General features: G+C 35.5%; 2 protein-coding genes across 7 annotated transcripts; both read left to right on the top strand.

The window, feature by feature from the left end:
* Positions 1-4,609: 4,609 nt before the first annotated feature.
* Positions 4,610-11,986, top strand: LOC105164600 (G protein alpha subunit 1). 2 transcript variants are annotated; one of them, XM_011083285.3, is made up of 14 exons: positions 4,610-5,113; positions 6,583-6,747; positions 6,847-6,919; positions 7,420-7,457; positions 7,547-7,636; positions 7,791-7,868; positions 8,029-8,136; positions 8,232-8,333; positions 8,879-8,934; positions 9,552-9,686; positions 10,655-10,748; positions 10,846-10,905; positions 10,985-11,064; positions 11,478-11,986. In XM_011083285.3, exons 2-14 carry the CDS (start codon positions 6,655-6,657, stop codon positions 11,653-11,655), a joined length of 1,185 nt encoding a protein of 394 aa, XP_011081587.1. In that variant the 5' UTR covers positions 4,610-5,113; positions 6,583-6,654; the 3' UTR covers positions 11,656-11,986. The 2 variants fall into 2 exon arrangements, with proteins under 2 accessions (XP_011081587.1, XP_011081588.1); XM_011083286.3 differs by lacking the exon at positions 4,610-5,113 and adding an exon at positions 5,134-5,628.
* A 517-nt stretch (positions 11,987-12,503) lies between these two features.
* FAP2 (Chalcone-flavanone isomerase family protein) lies at positions 12,504-17,804 on the top strand. 5 transcript variants are annotated; one of them, XM_011083289.3, is made up of 11 exons: positions 12,504-12,948; positions 14,030-14,622; positions 14,771-14,999; positions 15,439-15,514; positions 15,595-15,697; positions 16,170-16,238; positions 16,566-16,602; positions 16,682-16,756; positions 16,837-16,888; positions 17,105-17,149; positions 17,290-17,804. In XM_011083289.3, exons 2-11 carry the CDS (start codon positions 14,117-14,119, stop codon positions 17,385-17,387), a joined length of 1,290 nt encoding a protein of 429 aa, XP_011081591.1. In that variant the 5' UTR covers positions 12,504-12,948; positions 14,030-14,116; the 3' UTR covers positions 17,388-17,804. The 5 variants fall into 5 exon arrangements, 4 of the variants coding, with proteins under 4 accessions (XP_011081591.1, XP_088737430.1, XP_011081590.1 ...); XR_002287238.2 differs by lacking the exon at positions 12,504-12,948 and adding an exon at positions 12,967-13,356 and having other exon boundaries at positions 16,837-16,960; positions 17,290-17,378; XM_088881304.1 differs by lacking the exon at positions 12,504-12,948 and adding an exon at positions 12,969-13,356 and having other exon boundaries at positions 14,151-14,622.
* The last annotated feature ends 315 nt before the right edge of the window (positions 17,805-18,119 follow it).

The raw sequence follows: 18,119 nt of genomic DNA, 5'->3' as shown, positions 1-18,119 counted from the left end.
AAGCGTGGGCGCACTTTGTCAATTTTGCAGAAACGTCCTTGTAATCTTCCTTTTTGCTGAATATGCAATAAAATCACATAATTAGGAATATTTTGGCTTAAAAAGGAAGATTAAATTGCTATAAAATCATTATAATTGCAGAGTTATCACTGAAATACAAGCAATCGGAAAGTGCTCCAGTAGTTAATCAAATACCATCACCAAGAGCAAAATGACAGATGGTTTCCAATTGTCTCAACATTACAAAGGAAGAAAATACACCAGAAAATTGTGATTCCGTATAGATATTTATTTTAGAAGAACAAGCAGGTGGAAAATATTGATGGAACACAACCAAATGAAAATTATTAGGAGGGGAAAAGTGAAAATGGGGGACCACAGACCAAATGCGTATAATATTAGGAGGAGGAAAGTGACAATGGAGGACCACAGATCAAATGCATATTATATTAGAAGGGGGAAGCGGAAAACTTACGGTATAAAGGCGGTGGGAGGTTTAGGTGTCGTTTACTCCGTATAACTACCATTTTCTCTCCTTCCGTACTCTCTATTCGCCATTGTGTTGCTTAATCTTCTTCTTTAGGTGCTGTGATCAAAGATTAGGGTTGGGGATTGTTGGAGATTAGGGTTCTTTTGGGTACTTCGTTTTGGGAGAGAAAGTGACAACGTACGCGTTTTTCATTCTTTGCCTTTTTCTTTTTTTTTTCCTTTTTCGTTTTATGTTATTTTCCACGTCATCGAGTAACTTGGCTTAATATCCTACACCATAGCTTAGTTGGCAATAATCTTCTACCCCCTGCCACATAAGCAAAAGCCCCAAATTGAAACCCTAATTTATGTCCAGGTAGGCAATTTTCGGCGAATTTGCAAAATCCGGTTGCCGGAGTCCTGTAATAGCAAAAAAAAATTTAATTCTGGGATTCTATTTGTTACACCCTTAACTACAGTCCCTGAAATGCTACCCCCTAATATACAGGGCAATAAATGCAATTTAGCATTTTCTATTAATCAATTTGATGCATGTGAGGGACGCAAGGGTCCAATTGTCTTAGGCTAGAATATAATCTCCGGATCAAAATGGATTAGATTCTTGAAGAGGGTATCTGCAAAAAAGATTGTCAGCACTCTGACGCCCAAGTTAGTGTTTAATTCCAAATAAATAAAGAACTAATAAGAATGTTCAAGTAACGAATTTAACGTAATAATTATGATTGCAAAAATAAGATGAATGAAGAATGTTTTCAAAATTTCAAAGAGAGTCGTCTCCCTTCCAAAGGGTAAAACCTATATTTATAGGAGAGAGTCCTCGACAGGAAGGGGTATCCGTGATTCAAGCATTTCATGGGGGTTGGTTAAGGTGAGAGTCCTAGATGATGAAGAATCATGTTGGCCTGGAAGTCCTACCTTGCTATGGATTCCTTATGCTATTGCAACCTGAGCTGGCCGAACACGTCGGTGTTGATTGGATGTCAGATATGATGGAAGTCATCATCCAGGTTGACTGAACATAAAATTTGGGCTACGGTTAATGGACACTCGTTGGGCCTTGTCTCCATTCTGGGCCTTCAACTAACCTGGGTTGATCTTAGCAAATTGCATCAGGTTTATTAAGCATTCTCTGTCCAGTTTGGCCAAATCCAGGTGAGCCTCATCCATCATTCTACTTCCTGGTTCGCCTGAGCTATTGAGTCGATTTAGGGCATGGGCCATCCTTGGTATTAGGGATGATAAAAGAATATTCAAACCGCCCTAATCGAATCAAATAGAATCATTTTTTTATGATTTATTTTTCAAACTACAATTCTAAATATAAAGTAAAATTGAACAGCACTATTGGTTTGGTATTAATCTAGAGCTTAAAAAAATTGCCCAAGATCGAATCGCACCACTAAATATATAATTAATTTTTTAAATTATATATATAGAATAATTTGATAAAAAATTATTTTTTAAAAAAAATTCATATTCAAATTATATAATCACAAAATTCATATATTATCAAAGATCCATATTACAAAATCTATTTTTATAAAATTCAAATTTGGACTTTATACAACAAAATGTGCTTAATTTTTAAGCCCATTTGTTGATTTTTTTAATTTTTCATTCACTTTTTCATCCTTTATTTTTTTTTATCCCATTTCCTCTTCTCTCTTTTGTCTCTCACGTACCGTCTTCTCTCTTCTTTCTTTTCCTTTTCTTGTTTTTCTCTCTCGTTTCTCAATTTTATACTCAAAATTAATTATATATTATAATTATTAATCAATATCATACATTTTATTTTAAATAATAATAAAATATAATATTTTTATTTATACATTTAATCTTTATACAAAAATAAGCTTAATCAGCAATTTAGTAAATTCTAATATTTTTTAATATGACATATAAATTTTATGTTATATTTAGTATCTACTTGTAATCTCTTATGCCTAGTGCTTACAAAATTTCAATTGCATGGTATGGAGTATTAATTACCTAGTACTAATTTTTGAAGATTGATCACGGATATCTTTAATTTTCATTTTCTTTCTTGATAATATATTTAATATGTCCATAATCTAAATTTTGTTTGCTACATACAAATACTTATTTTAGTTCTTGATTTTTGTTAGTTTTAATATTTTATTTTTGTTATAAGTATTCAAACCGTCTGAAATTACACCTTTGACTCTGGCTTTAAAAGTGGCAACTTAAAAAATTATTTTGTAAAACCGCCAAGAGCAATGCAATTTAAAATAGCTACGAAAGAATCGAAACTGCACCGTGAGTACCCCTACTTGGAACACACATCACATTGTCCCCCCTAAGGAAGAGTAGTCCCGCAGTCTATTGCACAGAGTAGGTGAACATCCCAATCACTCCTGGGAACTCCTTGACTCCGAATCACTAGGGATCTCCTTGGCTCGAGTCTTTCCTTTCCGCTTAAGTTTTTGGATTTTCGCGTGCTCTGCATTCTGATACGTAGCCCTTGCGTTCTTTAATCCAAAGGGCATAGCGACGTAACGAAAGATTCATCATAAAAGTGATAAAACTGACTCTTTTGTGATTTTTGGGTGCTAACATAATTTGATGATACCCTAAACCCCGTATTAATATATCCTTTTAATAATTTAATTAGTTTATTTTATTAATTTTAATTAAAATTATATAAAATACATAAATTATTTTTAATTTTTATTTTAGTAATACTTAGTTATAAATAAAAATAAAGGATTACTAATTTTTTAATTTTAATAATTTTAAATAACTTATACAAGGTGATAATTTTTTAATTTAAACTTATAATCTATTCTATTTTTATTTATATATTAATTGAATAGTTTAATATTTTAATTATTAAAAGGGTGCAATTTAATATAGAGATTTAATAAAAAAATTAATAAAATAATTCAAATATAAATTAAAATTGATATGAATAATAAAAAAATATATGTGGTCATATTACTCATCTTCATAAATATTATTTTGATATTTCTTCTATCTTTTGATAATTACAAAAACACCCTAAGGGCATTTCTGTTTTTATAAAATTATTTCAAAGGTTAACCTAGTCAACAGGGGCATTTTTGGATTTTAAAGGCTGCTAGAGGTGGTTTTGTAATTTTTCAAAAGGTAGTGATAATCTATTATATTACTTATAAATTTATGTCGAAATTTAGTGATTCCTATGAATCAATCTAATAATAATAATAATAATAGTTATGATTGAACGATTTTAATTATTTTTATTATTATTTTGTTTTATATATATATAATGAGATCAAAACGTTTAATCAAAAATTACGATATTTTAAAATTAGAGTACCCGATTCATACCAAATTTAAATATATAAAGGCTGTGTCTATTAGATCATATCAAACTGTATGATTTAAAATGACATGGCTTGATTCAGCAATGCACTGTCTTGAATGATTACTCTTATATTCCTAGTAAGATATTTTGACATCTGTATATCCAATAAGTCTAAAACTTTACCAAATGTATTTTTCTGTAAATTTGATCATATCTAACAGTTTGATCTGAATTTTTTATGGCCCGATTAACCCATGTTGTTCAACAATGTAAGATGATAATTGCATCAATGTAATACTAATATTTATAATGTAAATTTAATGTGGATTGTGAATATATATTAATCTCAACTATAAATATTTTTATGTATTTCAATTGCATTATTCCAAATAATGGATACTTTTCTATAATTTTAAATTGGTCAGTATGAATTTTTTTTGGTATATTTTACTAATCAATACTTTATATTTATAACAATAAATTAAAATTTCATACTATATTTTGTTATTTTTATAACATAGTATACATTATGCAATCTATTTTATTACTTATAAATTTATGTAAAAATTTGATAATTCTAATAATTTAATCTAATAATAATAATAATAAAATCAGCTCTAGCTCGTCTCAGCTAGAGCTAAATAGCTCGAGCTCGAGCTAAATGAGGACAAAAGTGTGTTTGTAATTTCCTAAATTGATAGTGAAGCGAGGGGTGTGTTTGTAATTTTGTTAATAAGAAAGGAGAATGTGTATATTTTCATAATAAGATGGGAGGTGAAGCTAAATATATAATGAGTCCATATTAAAAATTGATAAGAGTGGATCTGGATGGGAATGGGAATGGGATCCATCCAGTATTCTACTCTGTTCATGGTTGACTGGTCAAAAGTTCTGAAGCCGTTGGATCTGAGTTTTAACCTAACAACAAAACCACCAAACCCTCCTTCTCCCCACTACTAAAACCACCCCATTTCTATTTTCCCACGCCCAGTCTCCGTCGTGTTCCGCCGTCTCCGTACCTGCTCACCACTGATACATTGACTGCTGCTCCACCACGAAGTTGCAAAATCCACGCCAGATCCACCACTGCTTCATCGGCTATTTGCTGACCACCAGATCGTCTCACCAGCGCCTCCTGAAAATACCTAGACCAACTCGATCACACAAGAGCCCCCACGAGCAACATTAGATCCACTTCCAGAGCATCACCTCCTGAAAAGCCACTGTCTTATGTACCACCTCTGTAGCTATCCTACTACCAAATACGCCGCCGCTGTTATATAGCTGGTTCAAGTCCCGCTACCTCGATTTGGCCAGGTATGCTAACAAAGAGTGCCGTTGCTTTCTTTTTCTTTCCCCTCCAGAAAAGCAAGACACTCTGAAAGTTAGTGTAGGTCTTCGCCGAAATGATAATATAAATTCCCTTAGTTCGTATGATTCTGGCTGCATTGCGGTTGTGCCAAACGAGATGGAAACAACTGATATCTTTTAGTATGCTCTGGCTTTGGACCTGTGGGTTTTCTCCTGGAACTTAGAGAACTCTATTTGGTTATACCAATACCGCTGCGAAATGTATTCTGTTAAATGAATACATTAATAGAATAGTGGGCGCTCGGAGCAATTGGGGGCGGGGGGCGGTGGCGTGTTCAATTTGTTGCTTTAAAGGATCAAGCGATCAGCAAGTCTTTTAAAGGAGAGATGAGGCAGAAGCGGACTGTTCTGCACAGGGAGGGGTTGAATTTCATTGGGCTATAGTACTGGATTTTTCAAATTTTGTGCTCTTGAACTTGTTGTGGGTTTCACTATTTCAATATTTCTTCTTAAAATTTAAGGTTTGTTTCTTGGCATCTGACATTAAATGGCTTTTCGTTCTGTTGCTCATAACTTTTCTTCATTAGATGTTTTAGTGGTGGGGTGGGGTGGGGGAAGATAATTACTTTTGTTTGCAGTATTTGGTAAATTTTTCCTTGAATTTAGTTGCTTTTTGGCTAATTGTGTTTGGCATTTTTTGTTCTTGCATCTCTAACATACTTCTCTGCAGTCATTGGGTCAACCTCTGATTTCTAAAGTTTTAGTTGCATAATTGCAGCCATAAGAATTCACACGCCAGAAGTTACAAGTTATAGTTAGATACCTTTTCTTTAGTTACTGGAGGCGTGCTTCGGCCGCCTGAAAAAGGGCTGATTATTGTCCGGGCTTATTAATTGGACTGAGTCAGGTGTGTTAGATGCACATACTGGATCTGTCTGAACTGGGTCAGCTACACGCCAGATTCAATGATTGGGAGCTGATGTAGGTGCTGTATGAATATTATGGAGTATTGAGACAATACGTTATCCCAATTCAGTACTTCATCAATCATTTTTCTTATAGAAACATGTCTATGTTTGAATATGGCTGTAGAAGTTTAGTTCATTTGCTATGCTAATTGTTGGATAATTCGTCATATCTGAAGCCTACACCTAATGCCCAAAACATGTAGTAATGGACTGTTGCAGCATCTTCACAGATTAGTGCTTCTGGGATTATGATGATTTTCTGTGCTTCGAAAGTTTTGATAATTAAATTTTGGATCTTACACAAGACTGCCAAATAGAGGAATGTTAACTTTAAAAGTATTTGTTGTTGCTGCTATGCCTCATGTTAATACCATGCCAAATTGAAGTATTACTTCGTTTGATGTTTGTCATGTGTGATTTGCATTAATGAAGGGAAAAAAAATTATGTTGGATGAGCAAGTTAATAGCTATCTGCTCAGCATTTTAAAGTATTAACTTTGCAATTAGGTACTGGATGGCAATGTGTAGAAGATTGGCCAAAGGGTTCCACAGTTGATCCCAGCAACAGCTAGGGTATGTATGGTATTTATGTTGTATACTCTAATTGATAATATGGGGTTACTCTGCAGTAGACAGCGCCACAATCCAGCTGATTCAGAAGAGAATGAGCAGGTCAATCCTTCCTGAAACATCCAAAACTTTCAAACCCATTCAATTGTACTGTTGCATGTTATTGTTATTTTTATATTAACAAAGTGACATGAATTTCAGACTGCAGAAATAGATAGAAGAATTGAGCAAGAAACAAAAGCAGAAAAGCATATCCAGAAGCTCTTATTACTTGGTATGTGCTCATTGAAAATGGTGATTGATTCTGATACAGTGATCAAATTTATGTAATATAGGGTTTATACTTGTTCATACATTTTTCATCTTTTGGTGCTTCCGTTCTGGAGGGTTTACCATTTAAAGGTACGGCTAATATATAAAAAGTCAATGCATTTATGGCCATTTTAGGTTAAAAATTCTTCACTTTCTAAATCTTCCTAGCAGTTTTAATATATAATTCGATCCTTGTCTGATTTTGGAGAGGTTCTTTTCACAATCTTTTATGACGAGTAGCATGCATTAAAATTTATTTTGATAAAAACAGAGACTTTGTTCCATTGCTAATTTTGAGATATAATCTGACATTTTTCATTGTGTGCATGACTCTCTGTAAATGCCCTTATTGAAATTACTGCTATGGCACGCACATTTTAAAAGTTTCCTTATATCTTTCCTTGTGATCTTTTTCTCCCTACATATTTGACATTCACGGGATGTGTTATTTGTTTGGGTAAGGTGCTGGAGATTCTGGCAAATCCACCATTTTCAAGCAGGCAAGAAGCTATATTTTTTTTTCTTTGATGTGTATGCGTCCATATTTATTTGCAACAAATAAATAGATATTGCCTTGAATGCCATGCAGATAAAACTTCTGTTTCAGAGTGGGTTTGATGAGGCTGAACTAAAAGGCTACATTCCTGTCATCCATGCCAATGTTTATCAGACAATAAAAGTATGAAATATATGAAAGGGTGTGTTGGTTGTTTCCCTTTGGCATTATGGATAATAATTATATTCGTATTAACAGTTGATTCATAGGATGCATAAAATATTGAAATGTCATTATTGTAGGTATTGATTTACTTGGTTTGAATTGTTTCCTACAGATATTACATGATGGATCCAAGGAACTGTCTCTAAGTTTAGCAGATTCCTCAAAATTCATGATATCTGATGAAAATAAGGTCTGAGTCATTTCTCATAGCACAGACCGATTCGTCTTGATTACGTTTGTATTAGGGCACATAGGTCAAAGCAGGCAACACATATGTGAAGATTTAACAGCTCATCTGAAAGTCTCTTTTCAGGAGTAGAGATTAATATTACTTTCCTTTCTCTGTACAGAAAATTGGGGAGAAACTTTCTGAAATCGGTGGTAGGTTGGATTATCCACATCTAACTAAAGAGCTTGCACATGAGATCGAGACTCTTTGGAGAGATAATGCCATACAGGTGATTATGCTTCAATGAATTGCCTGGAGAAGTTCTGGAATTAATTGAATCTGTTCACAGCTTTATTTAATTAAATGTTTGATTGTGATTGGCAGGAGACATATTCCCGTGGTAATGAACTTCAAGTTCCGGATTGCACCCATTATTTTATGGAAAATTTGCAAAGATTGTCAGATGCGGACTATGTTCCTACAAAGGTATGTGAAAGCATGAGAGGTTGCATATATCATCCTTATCTTTTCTCGTCATTTATATCCAGAATAAATCTTCTAGTGAAAAAAACAATATGGTGTCTGCTCTTGACAGCAAAAACTTTTACGGATCAGTATCATGTTAACTTGCAGTATGCCTTAAAAAATACTTGCAGTATGCCTTCAAGTCATTGAGAAAAGATAATTAGCATACTCTTCTTTTTATTTTGTGGGGTTAAGTTGTGTTGAAATAATACACAAGCCCAAATTAGTGGTGTGAAACAATTGCATCTTGTATGTGATAAACATTAGATCTCATCATGATTCTTGAAGATAATGGGCTTCACATGGAAGAAATAGAAAAATAAAAAAGAAAAGAAAAGAACTATCAGATTTGACTATGTATTTTTAGATTGACTACCTACTGTCACTCGTCTCATTCTTCTTGCTGCCTTATGTACCATATTTTTTTTTGCTAATCCTTTGTAAATAGTAACCCTATTGTCGTAAAGTTGAAAAATATATCTTTTCTTATTTCTGTCATGATGTAGGAAGATGTTCTTTATGCCAGGGTTCGGACAACTGGTGTTGTAGAAATCCAGTTCAGGTGATTTCTAATTTCCTTTCCTCCCTGTAAAACGTCCTAAGCTTTTTGTTTCTGTTACCTACTTATTCTTTGTATCATCCATGGTGTTACATTATTCTTTCTCTGGTGATCCAATCATAATTTTCAAATGACAAGGAGGTAAGTAAAGTAACTGACATCTACCACGTGGACATTCCATTTCCAGGTGCTGTCAACTTATTGTAGGGTAGTATATTGGTTGGAAACTAGATGTGGACTTACAATGTTTTTTCACTGCAATTAGGAATTTTCTTTTTCTTTAAAAATGTTTATGTTAAAGTTTTTATTCTTTTTAAAATTAGAAGTGTTGAATATTGTACCAAGGGATTTTGTATAGGAAAAATAGAAAGAAACTGGAACAGCACAATTTTCTTTACTCGCTTCTGTGGTTCTTGTTCTTTGGTGTTATCAATTCGGCATTTATGTTTGTGTCCACCTTGATAATCCATCATTGTTATGCCTCATTTTCCATTCATTTTTTGCTGTCAATAATGGATAGTTATGTTTTCTGCTTTGTGCATTGGCATCCTTGAAAGTGCGAGGTCCATTTCGAATGATAGAGCTTTCAAAGTAGTCTCTAATTATTTAGATGCTTGCAGCCCAGTTGGAGAGAACAAAAAAAGTGGAGAAGTATATCGGCTCTTTGATGTTGGAGGCCAGAAGAATGAAAGAAGAAAATGGATTCATCTATTTGAGGGTGTTACAGCTGTGATTTTCTGTGCTGCTATAAGCGAGTATGTAAATTATTCTCTCATTTACTTTCCAGAAGAAAAAATGATACTCGTCTGTGTTGTATGTATTCTTGTTGCAATGGTGGCAATAGTAGTTAGTGGCGCACGGCGCACAATGGCGCCAAGGGCTCCTGGAGCCATGGCGCACGGCGCGGCGCGCGTCTTTTCGAAGGTTGGCGCAAATATAACAAATAATCTATATATCTATATAATTAGTATTAAATGCGTTATATATATATAATATTTATATTGTATTTATAAGAATCTAAACAATAGTTACCTCATCATCTTTAAGAATGCTGCATGCAGTTTTGAGTTTCATGATTTTTGGCAAAAATCTACAATAAATATCAACATCAACATAAACATACAATAAAATACTGTAATTAACGGTGAAGTGTGAACAGCAGCGGCAGGACAAGATGCTTATAAGTTATATGGAGGAGAAGAAGCGAACTAGAGAAGAATTAAGAAGAAGATGTGTTGGCACCTTGGCAGAGGAAGAACCGAAGAAGAGAAGAGAGAACTGAAGAGTCAAGTGAGAACTGAATAGTCAAGACAGAACTGAAGAGTCAAATTCCTTTTTTTAATTAGGGTTTACCTTTCTTTTTTTTTAATTTCATGGGCCTGGGCGAGCTGCAGCCTAGCCAGCAGCCCGCTGCCCAGGCCCCTTCAGATGGCGCGCCTGGCGTGCGCCTGGGCAATGCCGAAATGGCACCCAGGCGCGTGCTACGGCGACGCCATATAGAAGGGCGTCGCCATGGACGCCGTATGGCGCGAGGGCTGCGCCTCTCATGGCGCGCTATTAACTACACTGGTATCACCATCAGATTACAGTCATCTGCAATTTGACTTTCACCATCACACCTTTGCTTTTAATCTTGGACAATATAGGACTAAGTTATATCTGCTGAGTTACCTAGGTTGATGTGGGATAATTTCGTAACATGAGTGTTGTAACTGTGGTTTAGGTATGATCAAACTCTCTTTGAGGATGATAACAAGAACCGAATGATGGAGACGAAGGAGCTCTTTGAGTGGGTTCTAAAGCAGCCTTGCTTCGAGGTTTTATCCATGACATTTTACAAGGCTGTAGGTCATAGTTGTTTATCTGATGCATCCGATAGTCACTGTATAACTTTTGCCTCTTTCTTCCGTGCAGAAAACTTCTTTCATGCTATTCCTCAACAAATTTGATTTATTTGAAAAGAAAGTTCTGAAAGTAAGGGCATATAAGATTTTTAATTCTTATGCATGAGATGACTTCCATGAGACTGCGATCACGGTGTTCTTGCATGCAGGTCCCTCTGAATGTATGTGCATGGTTCAAGGATTACCAGCCAGTTTCAACAGGAAAGCAAGAAATCGAGCATGCATATGAGTAAGCCTTTCTTGTGCCCTCGTCTAGACAATGAGAGTTGCCACATCTAATAAATTCCTTATGTAAATTACTGTTTTCCTTTTAAGATCCTCTCCGTAAGATCTGGTGTACAACAGAATGGACCATTAAAACTTATGGTCTCTGATTTCTTATTCCTGTCTCATTTGTCTCTTGATTGTTATCCTATTTTTTCATGCAAACCCGTTTCTGTTATTAGTAAAAGAGAGAAGTAAGAGGAGGGATTCCTTCATTATGCTTCCTAAATATATCAATTTGGACACTCCCAATGTTGTGTTGACCTTGTGGGTGTTTCTAGGAGTTCAAGATGGCAACTGCAGTATGGAGCATACTTTAAATATGCAGTTGCTGGTGTCTTTGTTTCTCTCTTATTTAATTATATTTTTTGCACTCAGGTTTGTGAAGAAAAAATTTGAGGAATTGTATTTCCAAAGCATTGCCCCTGATCGTGTGGACCGGGTCTTTAAGATCTACAGAACAACTGCCTTGGATCAGAAACTTGTGAAGAAGACTTTCAAACTGGTAGATGAGACTTTGAGAAGGCGAAATCTATTCGAAGCAGGACTATTGTGATGTCAGTGGTAACTTCAAGAACACAAGCATCGACACACCTTAAAGAGTTCAGGGTCTTGACCGCTGAGCTTCATACATCGGCCTGCTGGTTCTTTATCCAGTACATAATTTGGGTCTTTCGGCTGCTGTTGTATTTGCCTGTAATTTAGAAAAACTAGTTACTATCCTGGCTTTAGAACCAGACTTCCAAAAAGATTTTCCATACGAAGATGGATTAAGTACCGAATTAACTTTAAATTGCCTGATATTCAACATCTGTAAATGAGGTGATCTGTTGCTGTAAATCACATTCATTCTGCATCATATTTACTATATAGTATTCATTCTGATACATTGGAGTGGTTTGAAACCTGGTGTGGACCGGCCCAACTGTATGCTATTCCACTTCTACGACAGAGTCGGTGGTTATCCCATTTCTCGAATTCTATTTACAGGAATATGAAATTTCTTGGAAATTTGAGGAGAGTTGTTGGTTTAACTTCATGGGTTGATCTTTCTTGCCGACCATATATTGTTCCTACTTCCTACGCAAGGCCGACCTGTTAACATCATCAAAAGAAATTTGCTTGTGGCGGCGGATGGACAATTTTGACCTTGGGGTGTTGTATCTTTCTTTCTAGGCGCACACGTTTTCCATTATATGCAAGTTGGCGGAGGACCTACGCAATTTGATATTTTACGTGCCAAACTTGTTGGGGGCAGAATTAAGGGAAAGTTGTTAATTAGAGCAAGTAGAATGAAGATAAGAGGAACTTGACCAGCACGTTGCCCCTTTGGTATAATTAAATCAAAATCAATACGTAAAAGTTAGGATATGGAACAATTAAGCTCCCATGTGATTTGGTTCCATTATCCATCCCACAGTATTAGCATGAGAATTAAGCAATACACATTACACAAATTGAGGCTTCCAAAACTCAAAGTTGAGGAAGAGTGATTGACGTTAGCATTAGACAAAACACGTTGGGCGAAATTTAAATTAAAGTTAGACTTCATTCTCGACCTTAATCACTCAGACTAACACATGATCGGTCTGGGCAGGGGTAATTTTAGAGAGAAGAAGGTGGGGTCTGGGTGGAGCTTGGAGCCAAGATCTCAAGGAGAATGAATGTGAACACGAAAAAGGGTCAGAAACACCGCACCTCAATACCTGAATCTGCCCAATTTCTCGTCCCAACAGGAACAGGGAGGGAACTGGCCATCAGTCATATACATTTTTTCTTTTTAAATTGGAAAAATTCCCAACAACTATTATTCGCTTTTATTTTATTTTGGAGAAAATATTAAACAGAGGTCAGAGATTTTTCCTTCCTTTTGCTGTCTTTTTATTCCTCTTTTCATTCTTTATTTGTTTTTTAATTTTATTTTTATGTTTCATGTGTGTTTAGCGACAATGTCCTAAATAATATAATATAAAGTAAAAAGTGATGATTTTTGCAAGAAACAATCATCTGGGTCAGAACGATTTTTCGGCAAAAGGTTTTGGGAAAATTAAATAATTGAATCTGGGTTGCTTTCCTTTCTCTGTTTCTTGACAAGAACCGTCGTAAAGCATATTCGTTGCCTCCTCTTCTGCTTTTTTTCCCTCTCAAATCCCGACTGAAATATAAAACCCCTGATCCAACTGTTCAAACAGTTGCCGAAATCATGATTTAGGGTTCTTGATCTTTCCTCCCGAGCAATTATTTTCCCTTTTCCCAGGTTTATTGCCACTCTTTTCTCATGATTTATTCGAATTGATATATTATACTGCATGTGGTTTTGGTGCTTGTTCTAATAAATTGGTGACTTTATTTGATTGTCATTTTCGTCGTCTGGAAGATAGGTGCTTTGTTCATGATTATTACATTTGAGCTGAAACCGATCAAATCTTATTACGTATGATCGACTTGATTTTTTGTTCAAAGATTGAATCTTTATTCCGGTTTTGTGACTTTATTGCCGGAGTTAATTATCAATGCAGGCGCAATTTTTCTTTGGGTTCTATTGCCTTCTGTTGTTTCCATTTGTCCAGAGTCATTCTACGTTGAAAAGGTGCATAAATTCAAAAACTTCTTGCAACGTCACCTGTCACCTGTTTATAGTTGCAACTATAAGATGAAATTACTCAAGGGATATCTTTCTTTTCTTTCTTTATCTGCATTTACTTGTGACAAATCTTAATCCTGGTATTTTATGTTGATTGCATCAATGCTGTCTGTCATTTGGACTAAAGAATCTTAGAAATGGTTAAAAAAATTGTTCTGTGCTTTCTCTGCGTGAGCAATCATTCTCTTTTTATTTTGTCTTTAGCATGATATGTCGTGCATTTAAACTGCAATTTGTCTTCATTTTATACGTTTCTAAATCATTGCACCTTACTGAACACGGGCAGATTTGCTATCAGCTTTTGGTCCCTGTGAACTTTAAAGATTGACGCAACAATTCCAAATTGGAATCAATAATCGGATTATAGTCCATTATGGGAAATAATTGGTTATTCTTCATCGAACCAGATGGCAGTTCAAGTGGCATTTTTCCTATGGATCCCCTTCTTCCACACAGTTTGGGGGGTCACTGGCTCTGCCATATTACTTCGTTTGTTGACAACTCAAGATATATTTATGTGCCTGGAAGTTTGGCTCTTCAAGAAGCTTTTAATTGCATGTCAAAGTTCGCTGGTGCTCTAGTTATATGGTTTGCTGGTGGGTCAAGTTCCAATATGAAGCAGAAATTACCTGGTCATCATATTCGTTCTCATTCCAGTTGCTCAAAGTCATCGACACAAGTAAAGCACATTTCTTCTGTAAGACATGATTTAACAGCATTTTTCCGGAATTCAAGAATTAGAAGAAAATCAGCCATTCCAGTGGTGTTTGGCAAAATATCAAGTTCTGCTCTGAAGCAAATTTGCAAACAAGCTGAACGGCTTCAGTCGTTCCCAGTGCTTTCATTAGCTGCTGCACTGGTACCACCATTCACTAATGTGTAAGCTCCTCCTTCTAATGGACCACTTAGGAATTGTTTGCATTTTATCATGCTTCACCTGATAATGCGTGCATGAACACATGCCTTCTCTCCTTTCTTATTTTTTTCCCCGTTTTATAATTTTCTGATTTTGCACATGCTTCTTTAGCCCTTCAAATATCCTAGCTGCTCCATTGGAGGCCAGTTCTGTGGAAGCACAGATATGCATGGACCAAAGGCCCTGTGAGATTGAAAATCGAGGATGTGGACCCTGCACTGATCTTTATCTTCAGAGTTTAGCTTGGTCCAAGACAGTTGAGCCTAGAACTGGTGTTGAATTCCCAACTATGTTGGACAAGACTATATCTGGACAAAGTAATTCCAGCTTCACTCCAGAAGTAAGTGCATCCAGTTTGAATTTTATGGGTATCATTTTAGTTTGCTTGCATTTCACTACTTTCTTAGACCTCTTTGATCAATGCTGTCGAGCCGGGAGTAATTGAGAATTTTGATATTGTATTGGTAAAAACATCCTCAAGGAAAATATTCAGGTGAAGGCATGAAGCTTGCTGTGCTTGTACATGATTTATCCTTTCGTCTCATTTCTGTTCCTGCGTTATATATTTGCACACAGCCTTCCCCTGAAAGCAAAATATTAACAGAAACCTTTCTCACTCTCTAATTTAGACTTCAATTATTGGTACTTTTTTACCTGTAATCCTGACATGACTATTTACGTAATTGTATGCCTTATTTAACCATTGCGTTTCGGTTTCTATTCGATCTTGGGTTTTCTTCTATGGGTTAATTGTTTTGGTAATACTCCCTAACTATCAGGTCCTTGTTGGGACGGGATCAAGAACAATGACCATAGTAAGAATCAAATCTTTGAAAGTCTATGCATTTGGATTCTGTAAGTTCTTGGCCTCTTGTTGACTCCTTTTAACATATTATATTTCCTCCCAAATTTTTACACATTTGCTTTTCCAACAGATGTTCATCCATTTGATGTCTGTGAGAAATTGGGCCCAAAGTATGCTTGCATCCCAGAATATGAATTGAACAAGCGCCAAGATTTTTATCAAGATCTTCTGAGGTTTGTTGCACTGTTTGCCAAACTATCAAATGATTGATGTAGTTAATGGGTATGCTTGTGATATTATATGAGTTCAACAATTTTCTTTAGACGATCTTCAGAACTATTTGGTATTGTCAGCATAATCCATGGCATATTATGATTTATAAAGATGTTTAATTATGTCTAGAGTTGTTAATGGAGGATCCATGTGTATATCTAATGACTCATGATTTTGTGCGGCACATTCCTGTTGGTCTGAGTTGTCTTCTTGAAGATACAACATATGTTGAGCATGTTGTGTAATAAGCTTTTTAAATATTTGCAATCACATGTTATGCAAATTCTTCAGTTATTAAAGCCTGGTAGCAAAATTGTCAGTAGCTTTACTTGTAAACAGCATGTCCAACACATGCAAACATGTCATTAGATAGGTAAAAAAGAAAGAGGAAAATATTACTTGTTTTCACTTAAATTTTCATGCATGTTGCAGGGAGGACATCAACATGACAGTTAGGCTTGTTGTTAGTTGCAACGGAATCAAAATCAATACTGTGAAAGAGTAAGTTGACTCCTGTTGTGGTATGTGAAATCATAGTATGAATTGGCAACGGCTACATATATGTCGATCACAGGTGAAACAAATTGTTAAAAGAAAAAAGCCTTGGGTAGAACTTCAAATTCCATGTCCGAGATAAGCTGAAGCAGTTAGGATTAGCATTATCATTTGATGCTGAATAGCCTCCTTATCAAGTCTTATTCTTATCTTATATATCTTCACAAAATTAGGATTTGAATAGAGTGAAGCAACCAGAGAAAAAGACATACTTGCGATTCTTATAATGAACTATAAATATTTTTTATTCATTTCATTATTTCTCTCTTGTAGTGCCTTTGAGAAGTCTCTGCGAGCCCGATTATTAAGAGTGAGCCTGTTCTAATTTTCCCTGATCCTGAGACAATATTTCTGAATTCTTGTGACTGACAAAATTTTGTTCTTTTCAGACAAATCCAGATGCTGATTTTAGCTGCCTACAAAAATTTGGTTCTATGTTCTCTCAGGATATTTCCTTACATGTGGTATGAATCATTTGGTCAATCATTTTACTCAACTTTTGGGTTTTAAAGAGCTCAATCATGACACAAGGAAAAACATCCAGGGTACAACAATCAATTTCCGGCGTACAGCTGATGGTCAGCTAATTACTGAAGGTGAGCAGCACTACAATGGCTGTGAAGAAGTACTGCCTCCATAAGTTCTCCTAGTGCCATTTCTTTGATAAGGTTTTGATTATTGGAATCTATAGAGCATCTGGATGTTTGTTTGCTCTGATTATCTAAGAGAAAAGACCATATATGTTGAGCATTGATCTCATAAGAAAACCTTTTGAAATCGATATCTTGACAATGTAAGATTTATTTGTGCAGTTGGCGGAAATAATGTTGGAGCAGTTAAAAGCAAAGATTTATGCAGTAAGTGTATTGTTCTCCCGCCCATTATTATAACTGTCTGGCACTGGGGTATATACAAACTGTGGAAAGAGAATGAAAAAGAGCAGCTGCTTGTAATACAAAATTGGGAAGTTTTGACATATTTTCTCTAATGTATACAGGGGCCTTTTTCGACATGTACATTGGCGAGATTCCCGTGTGCGAGCAAACGAAAGAGGAGATAGGGAAGAATGTAGCAAGTATCATTAGGATGTGTTGACCCTCTTCGGGGTGCCTGCTATGAATACCGAAGAATCTGACGAGACTAAATTTTTGGTAATCATGAAGAATTGGAGACTGAGAAATTATTGGGCGCTTTTATTTCTAGGGGTTGAGGCACTATATGTGCCTCAATCATTTCCATCTAGTTATATATGCTGCTACTGAACCTTGTCCTGCCTGGTTCTAGTTGTCTCGACATGTTAGAGGTATACAAACAGGCTGTAGTCAATATCAAGCAAAGCCCTAATATTTTAGCTGGGTTTCTTATAGAAGATAGAAGATTTCCTAGTGTTCACTATTCCCATGATTCTTTGTAGACAGACCCCGGGGATTTGCAGTTGTTGCCCCACATCAACTACTGTAGGAATTGAATTATTGTTATTTCATTGTTGAAAGAGTTCATTTAGCTACTCTACTGATGGTTTTGCATTGGTTTCTTGTGGAATATCAATTTTTTGGAGGAACATATTATGTTGTGTTTTGTTTGGATGGTTGTGTCTAAAGAGGTGCGTGTTTGAGAAGTAATATACGGATTGACCCTCGTTGAAAGTCGATTCTGGAAACAAATACACCCAGATTTGAACTTGCCACTGTTGAACAAACTTTACATGATAGATGAAATTCCCCTCACCAATTTCTCCTTATATTGGGCGAAACAAAGTATTATCGGTTGATGTCAGTACTTGAGATAAAAATATAGTCAATTAAAAGAACAGATGCAGTTCCAATC

This window comes from Sesamum indicum, linkage group LG6 (assembly GCF_026168435.1).
Source record: "Sesamum indicum cultivar Baizhima isolate 11 linkage group LG6, ASM2616843v1, whole genome shotgun sequence".
Taxonomy (NCBI): Eukaryota; Viridiplantae; Streptophyta; class Magnoliopsida; order Lamiales; family Pedaliaceae; genus Sesamum; species Sesamum indicum.
This window is presented reverse-complemented; position numbering and strand designations above follow the sequence as displayed.

What these genes read in the sequence shown, in the direction of transcription:
- LOC105164600 (XM_011083285.3), top strand. Translation starts at nt 6,655, where the DNA reads ATGGTATTTATGTTGTATACTCTAATTGATAATATGGGGTTACTCTGC. An exon ending in AATCCACCATTTTCAAGCAG is followed by an intron (nt 7,458 to 7,546) that starts GCAAGAAGCTAT and finishes AATGCCATGCAG; the next exon opens with ATAAAACTTCTGTTTCAGAG. An exon ending in ATGTTTATCAGACAATAAAA is followed by an intron (nt 7,637 to 7,790) that starts GTATGAAATATA and finishes TGTTTCCTACAG; the next exon opens with ATATTACATGATGGATCCAA.
- FAP2 (XM_011083289.3), top strand. Translation starts at nt 14,117, where the DNA reads ATGGGAAATAATTGGTTATTCTTCATCGAACCAGATGGCAGTTCAAGT. An exon ending in AAAATCAATACTGTGAAAGA is followed by an intron (nt 16,239 to 16,565) that starts GTAAGTTGACTC and finishes TCTCTCTTGTAG; the next exon opens with TGCCTTTGAGAAGTCTCTGC. An exon ending in TGCGAGCCCGATTATTAAGA is followed by an intron (nt 16,603 to 16,681) that starts GTGAGCCTGTTC and finishes TGTTCTTTTCAG; the next exon opens with ACAAATCCAGATGCTGATTT.